Source organism: Marmota monax, unplaced genomic scaffold (genome assembly GCF_021218885.2).
Source record: "Marmota monax isolate L192 unplaced genomic scaffold, Marmota_monax_Labrador192_F-V1.1 WCK01_AAM20220418_F8-fsc00253, whole genome shotgun sequence".
NCBI classification, from domain to species: Eukaryota; Metazoa; Chordata; class Mammalia; order Rodentia; family Sciuridae; genus Marmota; species Marmota monax.
The window spans coordinates 822,125-845,905 of NW_026695237.1; the positions used below are offsets into that span (position 1 = coordinate 822,125).

General features: G+C 40.8%; 1 protein-coding gene across 6 annotated transcripts in view; it reads right to left on the reverse strand.

Moving 5' to 3' along the window:
• Positions 1 to 17,089: 17,089 nt before the first annotated feature.
• Depdc5 (DEP domain containing 5, GATOR1 subcomplex subunit) overlaps positions 17,090 to 23,781 on the reverse strand; it is a 161,690-nt gene continuing 154,998 nt past the window's right edge. For all 6 annotated transcript variants that reach the window (XM_046439464.2, XM_046439462.2, XM_046439463.2 and 3 more), the window contains 3 exons: positions 23,688 to 23,748; positions 21,432 to 21,514; positions 17,090 to 21,250 (listed from right to left, as the gene is read on the reverse strand). In XM_046439464.2, coding sequence (XP_046295420.1) covers positions 20,958 to 21,250; positions 21,432 to 21,514; positions 23,688 to 23,748 — 437 coding nt within the window. In that variant the 3' untranslated portion in view covers positions 17,090 to 20,957. The remainder of the gene's footprint in view (positions 21,251 to 21,431; positions 21,515 to 23,687; positions 23,749 to 23,781) is intronic.

Below are 23,781 nucleotides of genomic sequence, written 5' to 3' on the forward strand. Positions count from 1 at the left end.
CGCTGATATACAGGAATGCCTTTGATTTATGCGTGTTGATTTTATATCCTGCCACTTTGCTGAATTCATTTATTAGCTCTAATAGTTTCTTTGTAGACCCTTTTGGGTCTGCTAGGTATAGAATCATGTCATCTGCAAATAATGATAATTTAAGTTCTTCTTTTCCTATTTTTATGCCTTTAATTTCTTTCGTCTGTCTAATTGCTCTGGCCAGGTTCTAGAACTTTTATGGGGAAGGCTCAGGAATCAGAGCCAGACAGGTCCTAATGTGGGCAGTTAGGGGTTGGGTTGGTATGAGGGAGTGGTGAGCCTTTCTCAGAAATGCCTTTGGGCAGGAAAGCAAAACTTTTTCCTTAAAATGGCAGCTGTCACTTAAGATGGCCATCCACATATTAAGCAGGAACCTTATAGTTACTTTACTGGAATCTAAAACTGGGCATTCAAAGTAGATCAGGGACACAGGAGGTTAAAAATAATGTAATAAAAAAAATCCCCAGCAACATAGCCACTGCCACACCCAGACTGGAAGCTCCAGCTAGAGAGGTTCCTCGTGAGTATAGTAGAGGGACAAGGGAATTAAAGAAACCGAATTGTGGGAGGCCTGAGGCATGTTTGCGTACGGAGCATTTAGAAACCAAGGATGATGCCCAACAAATTTGAAGGACATGCTGCACAATATCTGAGTCTGGGAAAAGAAGCCACCATCTCTCCAGGTGGTTTGCAGAGGACAAAGGAAGGAAGGAATCATTTTGGAGCTGCAGAGAAGGAGCCAGCAACTGAGGAAGCCGATTCCTGGAAAACCCGAGTTTGGCCAGAAATACAGGCCCAATAAATGCACACTGCACAACATAGAGGGTGATTAAGTGATCAGAAGAAAATCAAACATGATTTACACAGGGACAATTGGTTGTGGAAACCCACCCAACTCTGCCCCTCTTCCTCAAATCTGCCTGCTTGCAAGACCCCGTGATCGGGAACTCAAAAGGGCAGGGGCAGGAGAAATTGTCTGAAGACTGAACCCAAGACTAGAAAATGTGGGGTCTCCAGGTGACGTAGGGGACTCAGAATTTTCTCCCCCACGACTTGAGTGGAACCCATGGGAGCCCCGGGGTAAAGTTCTCCAGTGTGGACAAGCAAGTACTGGCCCTGGAGGTGTGCTGATCTAAAATCTCCAGACCAATTAGCATTCAGCTAAGAGCCTAGAGCCCACCTAAGCCTAAACCCTGCCTCCAGTAATTCCACCTACAAGATTGCCTCTCTCACTCCAGCAATCCAGAGGCATCAGACTCCAGAAGACTCCATCTAATAAAACCGCTAAGAGAAGCTGAGAATATTTTGAACTCCAATGGAAAGAATTCTTTAACTTTTCTTCAAGAATTTTTTCTATTCTTTTTTACTGTTGAATTACTGTGACCTTCATGGTTCGTGGACATTTATAGAGTTTCCTATTTTTTTTCTTATCTCTAGCATTTTTGAAGCCAATTAATTTACATGGATTGGTTTTTTGTGAACTAGGATGTTTGATTAGTATATTTCAGTTTTGTTTTGTATTCTTTCAATTTTATTTTTAATTTTTTTTTAATTTTTGCTTCGTGTATATTTTTTCTCCTACCTGTTTCCCTTGTTTCTCTCTTTTATTCTGCTAACAGCCAATCTCTATTGTTCTCTCATTCATTCTTCCTTTAATCTTTTACTTCTGTCTTCTCTCCTCCTCCCTCATAATCATCATATCCTGTATCATTTTTGTTCTCTCTCTGTCCACCATTTGAAAATGTAAACCTTTTTGCAAACTTGCTGTTTTTATTATAGGCATAACTGATCATATCATTTCTGTTTATTGTGATAACTAACATTGTAGATGTCATAGTAAAAAGTATTTGGTTTAATGCTATAAATTGTTTGCATTGGTGGTTGTTATCATTTGTCTCCCCCTACACAGTAAGGTACAGGAAACCTTTAGGGACACTCTAAGTCCACAGGACAGAAACTCTACTGCCTCGGATCCATACTGTTAGATTAACAGACACACCAACTATATGAAAAAGCAAGGGAATAAATCACCCAAAGCAAACCAAGATATTCCAATAACAGAATCCATCATGATACCACAGTAGAAGAAATGTCGGAGAAGGAGTTTAGGATGTACAAACTTAAATTGATCTGCAAAGTAAAGGATGAGGTAAGAGCAAATACAGGTAGTAAAAGATTACTTCAATAAAAAGAGATTCTGAAAAAGAACCAAACAGGAATCCCTGAAATGAAGGAAACACTAAACCAACTGATTTCCCACAGGGGAAATCAATTCAGATCTCAGCTGATTTATCAACCCAGACCCTCAAAACTAGAAGTCCTGGAATAATATATACCAAGTTCTTAAAAAAATTGGATGCCAACCAAGAATCCTACATCCAGCAAAACTAAACTTGGAGATTTGAGGATGAAATAAAAACCTTCCATGATTAAAAAAAAAAATTAAAAGAATTCACAGCCAGAAAGCCTGCACTTCAGAGTATTCTCAACAAAATATTCCATGAAGATGAAATGAAAAAAGAAGTGAAAAACAGTGAAGGGAGAAACTACACCAAAGGAATAGTCAATCAAAGGAGAAACTAATTCAAATTAAAAACTAGAAATAAACCAAAATGATGTGAACACAAATCATATCTCAATAATAACCTTGAACTCATCAATCAAAAGACATAGACTGGCAGACTGGATTAAAAAACAAGACCCAAAAATATGCTGTCTCCAAGAGACTCACCTCATAGGCAAAGATATCCACAGACTGAAGGTGAAAGGATGGAAAAAATACATCACTCACATGGACCAGGTAAACAAGCAGGGGTTTCTATCTTCTAAAACAGACCAAGTTATGTAAGCTATATAGTTGTAATTATACAATTGTAATATTACCTTAATACATTTTAGCATATGTAGAGTTGTTGTTTTTTTTTTTGTTTGTTTTTTTAATTTTTTATTGTGGGTTGTTCAAAACATTACAAATTTCTTGACATATCATATTCCACACTTTGATTCAAGTGGGTTATGAACTCCCACCTTCACCCCATACACAGATTGCAGAATCACATCAGTTACACATCCATTGATTTACATATTGCCATACTAGTGTCTGTTGTGCTCCGCTGCCCTTCCCATCCTCCACCCTCCCCCCTCCCCACCTCTCCCCTCCCCTCCCCACCTATCCCCTCCCCTCCCCTCCTCTCTCTATACCCCCTCCACTGTATAACCCTGAGGGTCACCTTCCATTACCATGCAATTTCCCTTCTCTCTCCCTTTCCCTCCCACCTCTCATCCCTGTTAAATGTTAATCTTCTTCTCCTGCTCTTCGTCCCTACTCTGATCTTAGTTACTCTCCTTATATCAAAGAAGACATTTGGCATTTGTTTTTTAGGGATTGGCTAGCTTCACTTAGCATAATCTGCTCTAATGCCATCCATTTCCCTGTAAATTCTATGATTTTGTCATTTTTTAATGCGGAGTAATACTCCATTGTGTATAAATGCCACATTTTTTTTATCCATTCATCTATTGAAGGGCATCTAGGTTGGTTCCACAGTCTTGCTATTGTGAATTGTGCTGCTATGAACATCGATGTAGCAGTGTCCCTGTAGCATGCTCTTTTTAGGTCTTTAGGGAATAGACCGAGAAGGGGAATAGCTGGGTCAAATGGTGGCTCCATTCCCAGCTTTCCAAGAAATCTCCATACTGCTTTCCAAATTGGCTGCACCAATTTGCAGTCCCACCAGCAATGTACAAGTGTACCCTTTTCCCCACATCCTCGCCAGCACTTGTTGTTGTTTGACTTCATAATGGCTGCCAATCTTACTGGAGTGAGATGGTATCTTAGGGTGGTTTTGATTTGCATTTCTCTGACAGCTAGAGATGTTGAGCATTTTTTCATGTACTTGTTGATTGACTGTATGTCCTCCTCTGAGAAGTGTCTGTTCAGGTCCTTGGCCCATTTGTTGATTGGGTTGTTTGTTCTCTTATTGTCTAATTTTTTGAGTTCTTTGTACACTCTGGAAATTAGGGCTCTATCTGAAGTGTGAGGAGTAAAGATTTGTTCCCAGGGTGTAGGCTCCCTATTTACCTCTCTTATTGTTTCCTTTGCTGAGAAAAAACTTTTTAGTTTGAGTAAGTCCCATTTGTTGATTCTAGTTATTAACTTTTGTGCTATGGGTGTCCTATTGAGGAATTTGGAGCCCGACCCCACCGACTGTAGATTGTAGCCAACTTTTTCTTCTATCAGACGGCGTGTCTCTGATTTGATATCAAGCTCCTTGATCCATTTTGAGATCACTTTTGTGCATGGCAAGAGAAAGGGATTCAGTTTCATTTTGTTGCATATGGATTTCCAGTTTTCCCAGCACCATTTGTTGAAGATGCTATCCTTCCTCCATTGCATGCTTTTAGCCCCTTTATCAAATATAAGATAGTTGTAGTTTTGTGGATTGGTTTCTGTGTCCTCTATTCTGTACCATTGGTCCACCCGCCTGTTTTGGTACTAGTACCATGCTGTTTTTGTTACTATTGCTCTGTAGTATAGTTTGAAGTCTGGTATCGCTATACCGCCTGATTCACACTTCCTGCTTAGCATTGTTTTTGCTATTCTGGGTCTTTTATTTTTCCATATGAATTTCATGATTGCTTTCTCTATTTCTACAAGAAATGCCATTGGGATTTTGATTGGCATTGCATTAAACCTATAGAGAACTTTTGGTAATATCGCCATTTTGATGATGTTAGTTCTGCCTATCCATGAACAGGGTATATTTTTCCATCTTCTAAGATCTTCTTCTATTTCTCTCTTTAGGGTTCTGTAGTTTTCATTGTATGTCTTTCACCTCTTTTGTTAGGTTGATTCACAAGTATTTTATTTTTTTTGAAGATATTTTGAATGGAGTGGTTGTCCTCATTTCCATTTCAGAGGATTTGTCGCTGATATACAGGAATGCCTTTGATTTATGCGTGTTGATTTTATATCCTGCCACTTTGCTGAATTCATTTATTAGCTCTAATAGTTTCTTTGTAGAGCCTTTTGGGTCTGCTAGGTATAGAATCATATCATCTGCAAATAGTGATAATTTAAGTTCTTCTTTTCCTATTTTTATGCCTTTAATTTCTTTCATCTGTCTAATTGCTCTGGCCAGTGTTTCGAGAACTATGTTGAACAGAAGTGGAGAGAGAGGGCATCCCTGTCTTGTTCCAGATTTTAGAGGGAATGCCTTCAGTTTTTCTCCATTCAGAATGATGCTAGCCTGAGGCTTAGCATAGATTGCTTTTACAATATTGAGGTATGTTCCTGTTATCCCTAGTTTTTCTAGAGTTTTGAACATAAAGGGATGCTGTACTTTGTCGAATGCTTTTTCCGCATCTATCGAGATGATCATATGGTTCTTATTTTTAAGTCTATTGATGTGGTGAATAACATTTATTGATTTCCGTTTATTGAACCATCCTTGCATCCCAGGGATGAATCCTACTTGATCATGGTGTACAATTTTTTTGATATGTTTTTGTATCCGATTCGCCAGAATTTTATTGAGGATTTTTGCATCTAGGTTCATTAGAGATATTGGTCTGTAGTTTTCTTTCTTTGAAGTGTCTTTGTCTGGTTTAGGTATCAGGGTGATGTTGGCCTCATAGAATGAATTTGGAAGTTCTCCCTCTTTTTCTATTTCCTGAAGTAGCTTGAAAAGTATTGGTATTAGTTCTTCTTTAAAGGTTTTGTAAAATTCTGCTGTATACCCATCCGGTCCTGGGCTTTTCTTAGTTGGTAGTCTTTTTATGGTTTCTTCTATTTCCTCAATTGATATTGGTCTGTTTAGGTTTTCTATATCCTCCTGACTCAATCTGGGCAGATCATATGACTTAAGAAATTTATCGATGCCTTCACTATCTTCTAATTTATTGGAGTATAAGGATTCAAAATAGTTTTTGATTATCTTCTGTATTTCTAAAGTGTCTGTTGTGATATTGCCTTTTTCATCCCGTATGCTAGTAATTTGAGTTCTCTCTCTTCTTCTCTTCGCTAGCATGGCTAAGGGTCTGTCGATTTTGTTTATTTTTTCAAAGAACCAACTTTTAGTTTTGTCAATTTTTTCAATTGTTTCTTTTGTTTCGATTTCATTAATTTCCGCTCTGATTTTAATTATTTCTTGCCTTCTACTTCTTTTGCTGTTGTTTTGCTCTTCTTTTTCTAGGATTTTGAGATGAAGTGTGAGATCATTTATTTGTTGGTTTTTTCTTTTTTTAAGGAATGAACTCCAAGCAATGAATTTTCCTCTTAGAACTGCTTTCAATGTGTCCCATAGATTCCGATATGTTGTGTCAGTGTTTTCATTTATCTCTAAGAATTTTTTAATTTCCTCCTTGATGTCTTCTATAACCCATTGATCATTAAGTAACCTATTGTTCATTCTCCAAGTGATTTATTATTTTTCCTTCCTTCTTTTATCGTTGATTTTCAGTTTCATTCCATTATGATCAGATAAAATGCATGGTATTATCTCTACTCCTTTATATTGTCTAAGAGTTGCCCTGTGACATAATATATGATCTATTTTTGAGAAGGATCCATGTGCTGCTGAGAAAAAAGTGTAACTGCTTGATGTTGGATGGTATATTCTATATATGTCAATTAGGTCTAGGTTATTAATAGTGTTATTGAGTTCTATAGTTTCCTTATTCAACTTTTGTTTGGAAGATCTGTCCAGTGGCGAGAGAGGTGTGTTGAAGTCTCCCATGATTATGGTATGGTGGTCTATTAGACTCTTGAACTTGAGAAGAATTTGTTTGATGAACATAGCTGCACCATTGTTTGGGGCATAAATATTTATGATTGTTATGTCTTGTTGGTGTATGGTTCCCTTAAGCAGTATGTAGTGTCCCTCTTTATCCCTTTTGATTAACTTTGGCTTGAAATCTATTTTATTTGATATGAGTATGGACACTCCTGCTTGTTTCCGAAGTCCATATGAGTGATATGATTTTTCCCAACCTTTCACCTTCAGCCTATGTATGTCTTTTCCTATCAAATGAGTCTCCTGTAGGCAGCATATTGTTGGGTCTTGTTTTGTGATCCATTCTACTAGCCTGTGTCTCTTAATTGGTGAGTTTAAGCCATTAACATTTAGGGTTATTATTGAGATATGGGTTGTTCTTCCAGCCATATTTGTTTATTTCTGTTACTAAACATGGTTTGTTTTCCTCTTTGATTATTTTCCACCCCTTTACTGTCCTACCTCCCACTGTTGGTTTCCATTGTATTTTCCATTTCCTCGTCCTGTAATGCTTTGGCGAGGATGTTTTGAAGAGATGGTTTTCTAGCTGCGAATTCTTTAAACTTTTGTTTATGGTGGAAGGTTTTAATTTCATCTTCCATCTTGAAGCTTAATTTCGCTGGATACACAATTCTTGGTTGGAACCCATTTTCTTTCAGTGTTTGAAATATGTTATTCCAGGATCTTCTAGCTTTCAGAGTCTGTGTTGAAAGATCAGCTGTTATCCTGATTGGCTTACCCCTAAATGTAATCTGCTTCCTTTCTCTTGTAGCTTTTAAAATTCTCTCCTTATTCTGTATGTTGGGCATCTTCATTATAATGTGTCTAGGTGTGGATCTCTTATTATTTTGCACATTCGGCGTCCTGTAGGCTTCTAGGATTTGGGATTCTGTCTCATTCTTCAAGTCTGGGAAGTTTTCTCGTATTATTTCCTTGAATAGACTGCTCATTCCTTTGGTTTGTAGCTCTGTACCTTCCTGTATCCCAATGACTCTTAAGTTTGGTCTCTTAATGTTATCCCATATTTCTTGGATGTTCTGCTCATGGTTTCTTAACAGTCTTGCTGAGCTGTCTATGTTCTTTTCGAGTTGAAATACTTTGTCTTCATTGTCTGATGTTCTATCTTCTAAGTGTTCTACTCTGCTGGTAGTATTCTCCATTGAGTTTTTAAGTTGGTTTATTGCTTCCTGCATTTCTAGGATTTCTGTTTGTTTGTTTTTTATAACCTCTATCTCCCTGTATAGTTGATCCTTTGCTTCCTGGATTTGTTTGCGTAATTCATTGTCGAAGTGATCTTTCATTGTCTGATTTTGCTGTTTAATGTCTTCCTTGATACTCCAGATCATCTGAAGCATGTATATCCTGAATTCTTTATCTGACATTCCATCTGCTGCAGCTGTTACCTCTTCTAACGTTGCGTTGACCTGCATTGCTTGTGGTCCTTTCTTTCCTTGTCTTTTCATACTGCTTGCGTATCTTTCCTGCAGGCACGGGTGGCGGCTCTGCTCTCTCCTTATTCCAATTGGGGTGTCATGGCTACCATGCCGGCAGGTCACTGGGCCTGTTCTGGGCGCTGGCGGCGGCTCTATTCTGCCCCTACTCCAATTGGGGTGACGAGTGTACCATGCCGGCAGGCCACCGGGCCTGATCCACCGGTTGGTTGCAGGTTTGCCTACCCTGCAGGCGCGGGCGGCGGCTCTACTCTGCCCCTACTCCAAATGGGGTCACGTGTCTGTCATACCGGCAGGCCACTGGGCCTGTCCCGCTGGTCGGTCGCAGATCTGCCCACCTTTCGGGCACGGGTGGAGGCTCTGCTCTGCCCCTACTCCAATTGGGGTGTCGTGACTACCCCACCTGCAGGACGCTGGGCCTGTTCCTAGCATGGGCGGCGACTCTGCTCTGTACCTACTCCAATTAGGGTGGTGTGTGTACCACACCGGCAGGCTCCTGGGCCTGATCCACCGGTCTGTTGCAGGACTGCCTACCTTGGAGGCACGGGCGGCGGATCTGCCCTGCCCCTCCTACCACGCCTGCAGACCCCTGGGCCTGATCTGCAGGTTGGTCACAGGTCTGCTCACCCTGTGGGCACGGGTGGCGGTTCCGCTCCGCCCCCACTCCAATTGGGGTCACGTGACCACCACCCCGGCAGGGCCTGATCCGGGCGTGGGAGAAGGATCTGCTCTGCCCCTACTCCAGTTGGGGTGACGTGTGTACCACACTGGCAGGCCCCTGGGCCTGACCCGCCAGGCTGTCACAGGTCTGTTTACCTTGCAAGCACGAACGGCGGCTCTGCCCTGCCCCTCCTACCACGCCCATGTACCTCTGGGTCGCGGGTCTGCCCACCTTGTGGGTGCGGGTGGCGGCTCCGCTCCGCCCCCTCTCCAATTGGGGTCACGCGGTCACCACGCTGGCGAGCCGCTGGGCCTGCTCCGGGCACTGGCGGCGGCCCGGCTCCTCCCCTCTGGCTCGACGACAAATTGAGGAGACTCGGGTGTCGGTGCCTCACCCCCCCTACCAGGAGACCAACTGTTTCTGTCGCCGCTGGTATTGATGAAGTTCTCTCCTCTACCGCTTTCTGATGACATCAGATCTCTGCCATGTTGGTATCCTATGCGAATGGCAGCATTTCGTTCCCCTTGCCGGGCAACCAAAGCAACGGGTGAGTCCTGACCGGCCCTCAGCAGGACCCGGACTGAGAGAAGCAGTTTCCGCGGGCTCCTAGCCCAGGGCCAGGGAAGTTCCGGGAGCCGGAACTCGGCCGCTCCGTGCTCGGTGTAAGCTCCTATAAGTGTAGGCTCCAAGAAGCAGTCCCCGCGGGCTCAGTTCCGGGAGCCGGAATTCGGCTGCTTAGTGCTTGGTGTATGCTCTGATAGGAGCAGGGTCCAAGAAGCAGCCTCCGCAGGCTCCACAGCCCTGGGCCAGGGCGGTTCAGGGACGGTTCTGGGAGCCGGAACTCGGCCGCCCCGCGCTCGGTGTTCGCTCCGATAAGATCAGGTTCTAAGAAGCTCCCAGGCACTGAACCCTAGCAATCTGTCTGCAAGCCGCACGCGAATTGCAGCCTGAAATTACCTGTTCTATGGCTGAATGAGCTGCGGTCAGTGGCAAACAGGGATGGTAACGTCAGCTTTCCAACATGGTGGCTGCTGGCCTCCTCTGTGGTCTGACCGGTGTGGAGAACCGAGATGGACCGCTTCCTTCCCCCGTCTCGAACCCAGAATTCAGCCCTGAGTATGGTGCTTGCACGGCTGGCAGAAACTGCAGCGCTGTATCCCTGCGTCGCTATGTCCTCGTTTCCCAGCGCGCGCTGCAGACTCTAGCCGCGGGGCAATTTGCTGAATAAGCAGTGTTACCCTCCGTGCGACAAACCTCTCGCGTTTGAGTCCCCGTAGCAGATCCTCGTGCGATGGAAATCCTTCCTCCAGGTTCCGGAGCACCCCACTATTGCTGGAAATTCCTAACAAGATATCCTTTAGCCGTCCTGACTTGTCATACTCCCACACAGTGAAGCAGCACACGGGGGCAATGCACTCCCCTCGCCGCCATCTTCCTTCTGTAGAGTTGTTTTGATAGCTCCCTTTCCATTGATTTTTTTTTTTGCTTTTTTATTGATTAGATTTCCATCAACTTTTAGCTGCATTATTTCTTTTCTATTTTACATATTTCTGCTTCTACTCTAATTTTTTCCTTCTTACTACCTAATTTGAAAATAATTTGATTGTTAATCTAGCTTCTTTTTGATACAAATACTTTAAGTTGTAAGTGTTCACCTGAGTACTATCTTGTCCCAGAGATTTTAATATTTTAAGCTTTTATTATCACTTAGTTCAAAGCACTTTTTATTTACTTCTCTTGTGCTTTCTTCTTTGATCTGTGAGTTATTTATAAATGTGCCATTTAATTTTGAAGTAGCTGAGATGTTAGGGTGGGGTTCTATATATCTTAAGGCAATTAATTTCTAATATAATGAATTACACAGGAAACACAGTCTACATGATTTCAGATTTTTTAGACTTCTCAAAGCTTATTTTATGACACAATACAGTCTATCCACATTAATTTTCTACTTGTAATTTTTGTGTATAGTCCTGTATAAATAACAAATAGGTCAAGGTGATTGATTATGTTGTTAAACCTTCTATATCATTATGCCTTCCGGCAAAGTGAGGGGTTAAAATCTCCAAATACAATTATGGAGTTGTCTTTCTATTTTTTCTTAATTTTTACTTCATGTATTTTGGAATTTTGTTATTCAGTTCATACACTTTTAGGATTGTTATACTTTCTTGAAGAAGTTTCTCCTATTATGGTTATGAAATGTTCCCCTTTGTCTCTGAAAATCCTTTTTTTGAAATTGATTTTATATGAATAGCTCTACTTTAGATTTCTCATGCTTATTTTCCCCTTCTTTTCCTTTTAACCTATTGGTGTACTGATATTTAAAGTGTGACATTTGTATAGAACATATAGTCATTATTTGCTTTTTACACATTTTGAACATTTATACCTTTTAATTATAATATTTAGTTCATTCATATTTAATTATTGATATTATTGAAAAAAAAAGAATACCTGACATGAAGGTCAGTGGAAAATTGGGTAAATGATAGGTTTGAAGATGTAATACTTTGGAAAATGGTTTAAATAGTCCTACTGTCAGGTTCAGAGAAACAATTGTTGGAATTCTCTTGTTGCAATTATTCATTCTCATTTATCATATGGTACACAGGAACAGATTTACTTTGTTAACACTTTTTATTTTGCAAATAAAAAATAATATATACACATATATATGCATATATATATATACAGTACATAGGCAAAAATGTAGGTCTTTTCATAACTGATTTTTTACATATATTTATTTTTGTCTTACCTATGTTGTAATCTGATTTCATTTTTTTATTAACTCAATTTTATTTTTATAAGACTGGGTTGTTTTAATTCACAGAATAGCACATTGTTGTAGATATTATTTTGTAGAGCTAAATTCTTGATTTTGTAAATCATTTAAATAAATTAATGTTAATAACATTTAAAAAACAAAAAAAAAAGATTTGAATTTTTAAAAAACACTTAAGACTGAATACAGAGGTGTGTTTAGCTCACAGTTTGGGTGATTCAGGAGCATGGCACTGACATCTTGCATTTGGTGAAGGATTTGGTGATGGGTGATATCATCATGGGTGAAGGTGCAGTTGAAAGAGATCAAATGATGGGACAGGAAGTCAGAGAGATTCGGAAACATGGTTGGCTGTTTTTATAGCATATCACTTTAGAGAGAACTAACCAGGACATGAGAAAACTACCTTAATCCCACTGAGGGAGGTGCCCTTAATGACCTCATCACCTTCCAGCAGGCCCACATCTTACAGGTTGCACACCTTTCAACCTGGCCACACTAAGGACAAAGCCTCTTGATTATTTTGGAGACAAACTACATCCAACTCTAGCACCCATCATGAATTCAACTGGTGTAGAAGAAGGGGGTGAGACAAAGCCAATTAACTTTTGCTGACATTTTTGTCTCTAAAGGTGGGATTTTCAGCTAAGCAGTGAGGATGAAGAGACTGCAGGTAGGGAACAGCCCTTGAGGTAAGACCCAATGGGAAAGGTTTCCTGGTAGGAGTTGAGTTCACTTACTTACCTGGAGGTTAAAAAATGGGTATGCAATAGAAAGGAAGAAGAATTGTGTTCTTTTCATATTTTAATGTCAAAGGAATAAGAATTAGTAAGTTTACTGGCTTTTAAACATCCTGTTTGTAACCTCTTTGCTTTGTCAGTTAAATGTGAATATGGGGAGAGTGGGAGAGAAAGCAGAAGTCAGTAAGTGCACATATTCTCCATTGCATCCTTAACTTTCTTGGTTGCACTTTAGTCAATCCAGCAGAAGCAAGAAGAAGCACTGCAATGACCACTATTGCATGTGACCCATGACCAATGCAAAGGGAGATGTGTGTATGGTAAAATCAGCACAGGCAGTGACAGATACCCTGAGAACATATCTCAGGGAATGGATCCCCATTCTATCAAAGCCCATAGGATTGCAAGGCCAAGTCCTCTACTAGGTGTCTTATTAGAATAGGTTGTAGGTGCCCATAGGGGTACCATGTACCATTGTTACACCGTGTCCTTTGTGCAAAGTATCCTTGGAATGGACAACATCCTAAGCCCTGCACTCCCAATCCTCTCAATGGGAATGGAGACTACCAAGCTCATCGATGGATATGGTGAGAAATTATGGTTTGCACCTGACTCTCCCACTTTAGGGTCCTAGGTAAAAGGTGAAGAGGACAGAAGTAGGGAAGGGCTCCTCCTCATGCAAGCAGGGGAGCTCAGCTAGTGCAGATATGTATCCTTCTGGGCTCTGATGAGGCTCTGGCATTAACTAGAGTACACTGCACCCTGAAAACCTTTTTATGAGTAACTCTGAGAGCACCTCAGTTTCTGTACTCTGCAGTAGATGTACCTCATATCACCATTTCTGAAGCTGAGATTCTATGGATACACACACACACACACACACACACATATTTTATATGTGTGCATAACTACATGAAATTTGAACAAAACACAAAACCTGAAGGAAGTACAATGTCATGACAACTCAGAATCTGTTCAGAGGCAGGATTACTTGTGTTTTCTTTATTTTTTTAATTTTGTAAAATGAAGAAGCAAATATAGTTTAGTTACACTTTTAAAAGCAAGGTCTTCTGTAACTTGTCCTGACAGAATTGCTAAGTCCCTAAAATATATGATTTTATGCTTAAAACACAATGACTTTTTCTTTTCTTTCTTTGGTGTAGAGATAAAACTCAAGGCCCTCTGCGTGCACACACACCCTCCCTCCCAACCCAAAAGCCGTCTAAGGATGGTTCCTACAAAGGGTAAGGCTGGAGCGGCAGAGTCTTGGCTCCACCTTGTGTCATTAGACCTACTACTCTTCAGGGGATGCAGAAGTGTGACTCAGTCTTTACACACAAGTGTCCTAGAGACAGATGCCCTTTCCTCTGCTTCATGGTCACTCTCTAGGGGAGCAGCCTCTGAAGGCTACCCAGTGAATGTCCCAGGGAATTTGCTCCTGGAGGACATTCACAGTCTTCACACAGACAACACCCTCAGATGAGAGCAGCAGACAGACCTTGGTGCCCCCTGGGAAGATTAGGGCCCAAGGTCCTTGCCAATTATAATTTCTACTCCTTGCCATCCTCCTTGATCAACAACTCCTTCCCGCTTCTGTCTCCCAAGCGACCCCTCATTTGGTTCTGTGTTGCATACTGCTATACCAACACCTGAGATGACAGCAACCTGTGGTCCTGGGGCTCAGAATCTAAATCAAGTACCAGATCACAGTGCAGATGCCTCGTCAGTGCTTGTCCTTTCTCACATGGAAATGAGTGTAGATTTAAGTTTACTTTGTTAAATGTTTAATGTTAGTATTTAATGTTGGATATTTTATATTAAATAATAGTTACTTGCTACCAGCTGCTTTTTAAACACTTTTTTAAAATAAAACACATCATAGAAAAACACACTTAACAGAGGTAGATCTTAATTACAAAGCAGTCACCTTAGCAACCCTCATCACCATCATGCCCTCCCTCCTGCCCTCATATTATTTTAATTGAACACAGTAACCTTAATTTAGCATTCACCATCTGTCCTTATGTCAAAGACTATCTTGAGATTTTTTTGACTGAATTCAACAATGGGAACAATATTAGCGGAGGTCTTCCATGACTCCTTGGATGTTTGGGAGTTTATTCTTGTAAAGAAGCTTGGATGTTATCAAATCCATGGCTCCCCACAGTTCTCCTTGAGACTCTTCAATATTACTGTTTCCCTCAGGCAATGAAGGTTTCTAAGAGGGTAAAGAGATTCTGCTTTACATTTTCTTGTATATCATTTGCTCCTTTATTCTAGATGCAACAAAGGAGTTTTCTTCTTTTAAGTTCAGGATCTCACTTGCTTTTCATCCTTCCAAGTCAGAATATTCTCTTAAAAAAAAAAAACAGCTCCAAAGCATTGTTTTATTTTTGGAAAAAATAATTTGAGTTACGGTTTTTAGTATTTGCTTTGTATCTTTGTTTAGGTTTTTCTCTTTCTGGTACCTGTCAGATCTCCTGTGGTTATCTTTGGCTTTTGACATTTCTATTCAGATCTCTTACCATCTCTTGCTCAATTTCTTTTGAAATATTTCCCTTTCACTTTGTTTCATGTAACACACAGCCCCTCACTGTGTTTCTTCTATTTTACACCTCATTGCTAAAGTGATGTTCCAATATTTGCTTACTCTCTCCTGACTTCTGTCCATCCACTTCAGGGTTTCTCCCATCCTGATTTATTCATGCCCTTTCATGCTTTTACTCATTTTTTTAAATGACTTTTCCCTCAGATTTGAAAAAGGACATTGCCAGTAAATGTCTCATCAAGACTGAAAATAATTATTATTCTCCCATCACCTCCCTTATATCTATCCATACCTATCCTTCCCTAGTGTGAACCTTCACCTGATTATTGTTCCTCCATGTATGGCCTTTCTCACAAGGAAACAACTGCTACCACATTACCAAAACCTGTAATCATTCTAAGTAGGTGTCCATTTTCTAAACCCTTTAATATTTAGCTATTGACCATTATAGATCTAAACAATGATTTGCCTTCCAAATTTTTCTTTTCCTTCTCTTCATTGTTTAGTATTTCATTCTTACAATTATTGACTTTTAGTTTCTTCAGGGTTATTTTAGTCACAGAATTTCTTTGTCTTAGATATTTGCCTTTGAGTCATTTGAATTTTTTTTTCTTTCTAGATGCATCTATTTTCAGACAGATTTGGTTCTTAGCCGTGGCAATGTATTTTTAGTGTGTAGCTGCAATTTATTTTTACTCCTTTAAATTTCCAGACATGCATGTGGCTGGGTTGTGTCCATTTTGGGCCACACCTGTCTGCAAATGACTCACATTGATGCCCTATCTATGTCACAGTATCCCCAAGAATTGTCCTTAAAGGTTTACTCATATTATATTGAAAATACACTCTACTGAAAAACTCTATAGAGAAAAATAGTCTTAATTTTCTTGGCATATTTTAAAAATATTTTCCTTGCATACAATAACATGGCAGTCATATTATGCCTAGAAAGTTTTTCAGCCCTTTAAATGATGGAAAGCCTATCTTTTACAATATTTATGAAACTAGAAGACATTATGCTGAGTAAAAGAAGCAGAAAAAGAAGTGATATCCCTCAGATATGGAATCTAAATGAGTTAAACTCATAGAAACAGAATAGGATAGTGGTGACCACAAGCTTGGAGTTTGGAAAATAGGGAGCTGTTGGTCAAGGTTTCCAAGTTTCATGGCTGTGGAATGAATAAGCTCTAGAGAGCTCATCTCCAGCAAGTGTTCTACAGTTAATAATATTGTATTGTATCTGGATATTTGTTTAGAGAGTAAGTCTCACATGTTCTTATCATATACACAGAAGATAAGTACGTGAGTTGGAAGATGTATTAATTAGCTCAATTGTGGCAATCATTTCACAATGTATATATACATCTAAATACCACATTGTATGCCTTAAAATATGCAATATTATTTGTGAATTTTACCTCCATAAAGATGAAAAAAATGTTTCAATAAAAGGAAGACTTTTGCAAAATTGTTTGCAGAATTAAACTGTTTTAGAAAAACTATTCCACAAGAATCATCAGCTACAGGTATAATAAAGTTTATATTTTGATATTGATTATATTTTTATATTATCTAATTGATCAGAAACTTATCTGGTGTTGTTCCAGCCCAGGAAAATCCCTCACAAGCTCAATTCATAGTTAAAGCAACAGAAAAGATCCTCTTCTGAATCATAAATTATTAAACTTATTTGTTATCTTGCGGTTGCCAAAAGTGACTGATGCTGCTTTCAAGTATATCAATTAGCAAAATTGCTAAAAGTATACATTTTCATGGATATAATTAACAAATGTACATAAAAGTAAGCCAAAAAAACTTATATCAAGCTAATATTGGGAAAGTGTTTTTGTAGAATATAAAGTTTGTCACCAAAAATATTATTTATAATGTATAAATTTATGTTACTTCTCATATACCTTCAATACTTGTATTATGTTGTATAAGAAATAAAACGTTTTAAGGGGAAAAGTTTCATAATTCAGTACATATACTAATAATTTCCTTCAGGTTTTTACATAAGGACTTCTGCATTTTCTCTTTGCTTGGATCTGTGTCTCAGAATGTTTTGTGCATACATAACTGAATACCAGAGACAAGATAATTTATAAAGAAGATAAATTTATTAGTTCAAGAATCAAAAAGATCAATGTGAAGGTACTAGTATCTAGTGAGGCCCTCTCTCCTGTGTCATCTTGTGGCACAAAGCAAGAGGACAAGAGAGGGCTGAATTCACCTTTCTAAGAATCCCAATTCTAGCAATAAACAACCCACTCCCATAGTAACAGTAGTAACCCCTCATGACTATAGAGTTGTTTGTTTTTGTTTTTGTTTAGTGGACACAATATCTTTATTTTTATGTGGTGCTGAGGATTGAACCCAGGGCCTCATGCATGCGAGGCAAGCGCTCTACCATTGAGCTACAACCCCAGCCCCATGACTGTAGAGTCTTTATGAGCAAATGGCTTCTGAAGCATCCCATTTCTCAACCCTGCTACACAGAGAATTATGTTTCAAATACATGAACTCTAGGACCAATTCAAACCATAGCAGCCTATGGCAAAGTACGCAGCCAGTCCTGCAGTGGTAGGATTTGCCAGTCTTACAGCTTGAGCAGACTCATGAGTGGAACAGGCAGAGGGGCCTTTGATCCAGTTTCACAAAGTGCCACAGACTGACCCAATCACCTAAGAGGGGCCCTGCCCTGTAATGCCCTCTAATCTAAGGAGTTCGCACAAGGGTACCAGCTGCAAAGGGAACCATGAACACATAACAGGTAAGTTTTGCAGAACCTATCCCAGGGTTTGACTAGATGCTTTTCATGTCTAAGCAGAAATGGAAATAGGAAATAGAAATTAATGGCAAGTATTGTTAAATGTATACACCAGAATTTATAGTGCAAGGGAGATACACAGAGACTGGTGGTCTGGTACCTGCCTTCAGGAAATACCCAGCCAAGTGAGCTGAAATGGTCAGCAGATAAGTACAATGTCACTGCATAAAAGAGCAACAATAGGAGGGGTGTGTGTGGGTGTGTGTGTGTACAGGGGTTGAGGAGAAAGGGAAGAAATGAAGAAATAGGCTCAGGAGACAGACCATCCCAAATTTTTGCAGCTAACAAATGGCAAGGTTGAAATTCAAACCCAGGTCCTCTTGCCAAATCCGCTACTTTTTCATCTATACCAAGGCATGGTTATCCACATCTATACATACACCTGGTCTGAATGCACACATCTGCCATACATCTTAGTTTGTTTTCTGTTGCCAAAACAAAATACCCAAATTTAGGTAATTTATAAAGAATAAAAGTTTATTTGGCTCCTGGTTCTGGACACTAAGATCCAAGAGCATTATACTAACCTTCTTGCTACATCACAACAGAACAAAGAGCATCATCACATGACAAGACAGAGATAACATGCTAGCTGGGGTCTCACTTCCACCTCTATAAAGTCACCAATGCCATCCTTGGGGCCCCACCCTCATGATCTCATTTAATCCTTAGTACATTCCAAAAGCCCTACCACCCAAATTTTAATGATACTACAAATGAAATTTGGAGGCAGGGGATACATTCAAACCATATCAATGTTTAACCAAATCATCCATTCTCAGCACCTGGGCAGCAGGGATGAAAGGAGGTGGGCAGGTCGGAGAAAAAGTTTAGATGGATAGGTGGGAAAACTGAATGATGATGGAAGAGGAAGACACTGAATTAAGATTCAAGATTCTGGCTAGCAGAAGTGGGTGGGAGGAAATACCCATCAAAAAGCGAAATGCAGAGGCCAGGTGCACTGTGGTACACACTTGTAATCCCAGCAGTTTGGGAGGCTAAGGCACAAGAATCACAACTTCAAAGCCATCCTCAACAACTTAGCAAGGCCCTAAGCAACTTAGCAAGAACCCTGCCTCAAAATAAAAAGGGCTAGGGATATGGCTCAGTGGTTAAATACCCCTGAATTCAACCCTTGATACCAAAAAAAAAAAAAAAAAAGAGGAATGCAAACAAGCAGGAAGCTGGGGTTCATGGGCCAGTGTGTTTGGGGTCCAGCTCTGACAGAAAAATGACACAGTATCCTAACTCACCAGCTGCCCATTCTTCTGCCAGATCACTCTCTGTCCCTGTTCTCCTGGATCATCTCTGGAAGAGTGGCAGAAAGTAGGGGCAAATGATAGCCTCATACACTGGATACTGAGGAACACCAGTGGTCATTCTATATGGTGTGAACAGAGCACCAACAGCTGTGCCAGCACTTATCACTCAGGAAGCTGGCTTGAGAGCATGAAGAAGACTCCTATCCAGGAATGTGAGAAGAGCCACCAGAGAGCAAATCACTGTTATTACCTCTCGTTAGTAAATCCTTTCACATCCATCTATCTTTGGCTCCTCCAACTACCCCAAGATATAGCTTCTTATTTTATAGATGAAAAGGAGCAATGGTTTGTCCAAGGGAAGGAAAGGGGGGAAAAGGCTCCAGGTCAGGAATTAACCACTACATCTTCACATGTATTAACAAAACCGTTCTCTCAAATACGCCTTAGGAGCTGCAAAAAGTTCAGATGGATCTTGTGTACAAAGGTTCTGAGTTGGTCAAGTCTAAGTTCTAGGGACTGAATAATGGCAAGGGTAGCTCTAGAAATAGCCCAGAGAGCAGGTTGGGCAGGCCAAATTCTTGTTTTGGGCAGTGCTAGGGATCAAACCCAAGGCCTAGAACATGCTAGGCAAGCAAGCACTTTACCACTGAGCTACATCCATAGACTGAATCTATGGTTTTTGAAGTTCAAGTCATCAAAGAATTCTAAAATAAGTGGCAGACAAAATTGGAGTGGTTTTTAAAAAAATGCCCCCTACTTCCTAGTAAAAAATGGCCAGAAGCAAAAGCAGAGGCAAGTTAAGTTTTCCTAGGAATGTAAGATAAAGGCAAAGGAGACCTGGATTTCAAAGGCCTGGGAAGAAATGGATGGATTTGTAAGGTATCGAGGAGATAAATAAACAGGGCAAGTGATTAACTCCACGTGGAGAGATGGAAGAGGAAGAAGTGGCTACCATCGTCCCTCCCACCTGTGAGACCCCCAAACCCCACACGGCAGCCCCCCAGCCCATCATTTGAGGCATGATGCTGAGATATGTCCTGTTAAATGGTAGGACCCAAACTGAAGTTGAATTAAATAGAGGCATTTAGACATTTTTTCAGAATGCCATGATGTCTGCATGCCAGAATGGGGTATACTCAGCAAGATCCATCTTCAATAGCAAAAGTGTACAGTTAGTTACCTATTGTATGGTACTATCTGCTCACTAGTCTTGATCAGAAGCAACCTTACTTCTGCCCAAGGGCCTATGAAAACAAATCTTTTAGTTAACTCACAGCCCCTCTCTGAGGAAGTCCATTCTGAAGTCTTCATCATCTGTGGTTACTGCATAGACCAGGCACAACTTCCCACTCCATGTGGGGGTTTTGCTGCCAGGAATGAGGCTGGCAATAGAGATGCTGCACATGGAGCTTTATTTCCTTCGGGTATGTACAGGTATATATAGTTGGCTCGAGTCTATGGTACATTATTTCACAGAATTCTCTTACACACAGTGCATACTCCTGGGCAGGAAGCAGCAGATTCTGTTCCAATTGTCCATGGATGGTGGAGGAAAATGATACTAACAGGAACACCCCTTCTCCAAAGACATTCATAGGGACTGTTTGCCCCCTTTGCCAGATACTAAAGCCCTCCCATGGACAATCTGTGCCTCCCACCTGCTTTGGGCACTTATTGATGGGAGCTGGGTGGTGGTGGCAGTAGCAGCCACTGCCCAAGTCTTTCTTCTCTAGAATAGAATACTTGTGGGAGCCCAAAAAAGTTAGGGCCCCTACACACCAGCAGAGGCAAACTGACACCTGACACCCAGAGCCTGACCTGAACCCTTGGCCCCCAGCATGTGCATAGCCTTCTGAGCCCTGTATGGCCTGGCTTCATGGGGCGCTGGCATGCATCTTCTCCAGGCAACTCGTCCAGAACATAACCAGTCGGTTGTCACGGTTGATGCAGAAATCTGTGAAGTCTTTCAGCAGCCTATCTGCAAACTTCTCATCCCCTGTGGCACTAGAGCGCCAAGTCTTGGTAAGCATGGTGTTATAGGCCCAGTTATAGCCAACTCGTTCCTCACAGAACATGTTTTGGTTGGTGGAGCTGGTGGAGTTCCGCCGCCGCCTCTGCTGCCCTGAGAACTTGCGCTTGGAGTAGGGCAGCTGCAGAAACACTGTTCCTGTAGGGAAAAGGCAGGGCCTGTATAGTATCCACCAGGAAGCACCTGGAGATGGCTGAGATGCTTCTGCCACCACAAGTTCAGAACAGGGAAAGGGATCTCTAAACAAGCCCAGGCCCCTCAGGGCTCATGCACCTGCCAGAGTCCTCCCTAATCAACCTTTTTGCTCATAGTTCCTCACCTGTAACATGGATATACTGAGGCTTGTTCTCAGCAGGGAAGTTAAATGCAGAGGCAGAATATTTATCTTGTACAAATCCAAACCTAAGGGAAGGACAGGAAAGTATACTGGTTAAGGTCTCCTTAGCTAGAGGGACAAGGGGAAAGAGTGGCTAATAAGACTAACTGCTTGAGATAAAGGTATATGAAAAGATCTCATTCAAGGTGGACCAAGCAGGCTGCTTTATTTCACCCTCTCTATTCCCCAACCTCTACCCCTACTCATAAAGCAGCTCTCCAGCTCTCCTGTGCCCCATCACCTTTCATCTCCTGGGTCAACCATATGATTTCAATGAATGAAAGCCCCTCTACCTGATGCACTCTTCATACAGCCAACCCTTTCTCCTGCCACATCCCCAGCTATCCCAGTAGCCCTCCCCATTGTAGGTTTCCCCATCTCATCCTATGTCTTCCCTCTGCCTCTTGCTGGAATTTATCCCAGGTGCTAATTGGCTGCAACACCCACCCACATACATTCCCCATCTTAATTTACCTTAGTCACACTTCTCCCCCTTCCCCACTGTTCTCAGGCTAAGCATCTAGAAAGTACTCAATAAAGGCCTTGAATTGAAATAGAATGAAATATCTCAATTGAAATTCTTTCTTTAAAAGTGAGGAACAACAACCTGGGACTCTCTGCTTTGCTGCACTCTGGAAATGAGCAGGAGGAGCCATTATTCATCTATAACTTGTTCTATTTCTGGTTCTTCTATTTCCATAAAGCACATTTATTATAGCCCTAACTGCTAAGAGCTATAAAGGACATGCTAACAGATGTGGCGCCTGCCCTCTAAGCCTGAGAGGTTTACGTAACAAAGGCAGTGCTAAGGAGATAAGCTTCCTGTCTCCTATTCTGCGCTGAGCTCCCCAGGAGGGATTACTAGCCTTTATCCAAGAAGCTGGCATTACTCTGGTATTCCTTAAGAATTTACAAAAAAAAAAAAATATAGGAAATCAAATGTGCAAATTAAATGGATAGGCAAATATGCACTGCAAGCTTTTTCATCTTCAAACTGAATCTATCATATATAAGAATGGTCTGGATTTTGCCTTTGCTTCCTCTCTACTTTCCAATCAAGTTCAATGATTTACTCAGCATGAATCAGCCTGACCAGAGTATTCTTGCTTCATTTCTTTCTTAAGTTACCAGGAACATCTTTTATTAAAAAAAAAAAAAAAATTAATCACACAGCACAAGTCCCTGACTATTTCACTGCCCACTTGGGGAGAATGTAAGGCAGGACTACAGTGAAGGCGAGGAGCTCCTATCCCAGGGAAGGGGCTGTACTAATCTCACCCAGCTACCCAGATGAAGTTAAAGGAGATAGGAGTCAGAGCAGAGGGGATCCAAGGAAGATGGACACTTTTCATAGCTTTTTTTGAGATGGACCTTGTAAATGGGCTAAATGTATCATTTCAGAGCCACATTCCCCTTAGAATTTCACTCCATGGAAAAATGGCAAGAAAAACAGCCAGTTTGGGCAAGGCACTGTGCTAAGCATAGTGAAAGGGAAAAATGCATACCTTTGCTCTCCAGGGCTCCCAAATCATTGTAACAGATTGATACAGTGTTCAGGAGAAAAGGATGGAGTAATTAGAGTAGAAAGACCTGAGAATCCCTGGTAGGGGAGGTATATTTCACATGACACTGAACAAGATGTAGCAAGAAGTTTAATGAAACAAAATAGGAGGTTTGATTTTCACCATGATTAACATGAAGTAGCAGTTGGACACCAACTTAGTGATACTGAGACAGTGTGGTTGCTGGTCTTGTCTGGGGGAGACAGCTAAGCCTAGGGAAGGCTTTCCCTAGCACACTTATTAGGTGTCAAGAAATATTTATAAGCTCATCTATTGCTTTTTAACCATTCATTGTCTTTTCAACATGTGTTAAGGGTCTCAAATTTTACATATTTCCATTTTGTGTTATCTTCTAAATAGCTTGACTGAGGCTCTCATTGGAGGCTGGGGAGAGAGCTCTAAAATCTTCCCTCAACTGAAAGAAGGCAATGAAGTCTGAAAAAAAAAAAAAAAAACAGGAACTGGCAGGGTAGTGCTTATCTCAGAAAGAGTCTTGTTGGAGATAAGTAGTTAATCTGTCATTAGTGGAAGAGATCCCTTTCCCCAGGAACAAAACAAACTGGGTTTCACTTTGCTAATTGCTATTGGAGATAAATACTGATTCCTTCCTACTAATGCCTCTTGCTAAGGGACAAACCTGTGTGCAATGGCTTCCTGAAAAAGATGCATTCGATCCCAATATGTTTCTGGTTCAAAGCCTGTAAGACAAAAGATTCTATGTTGATTTGTGA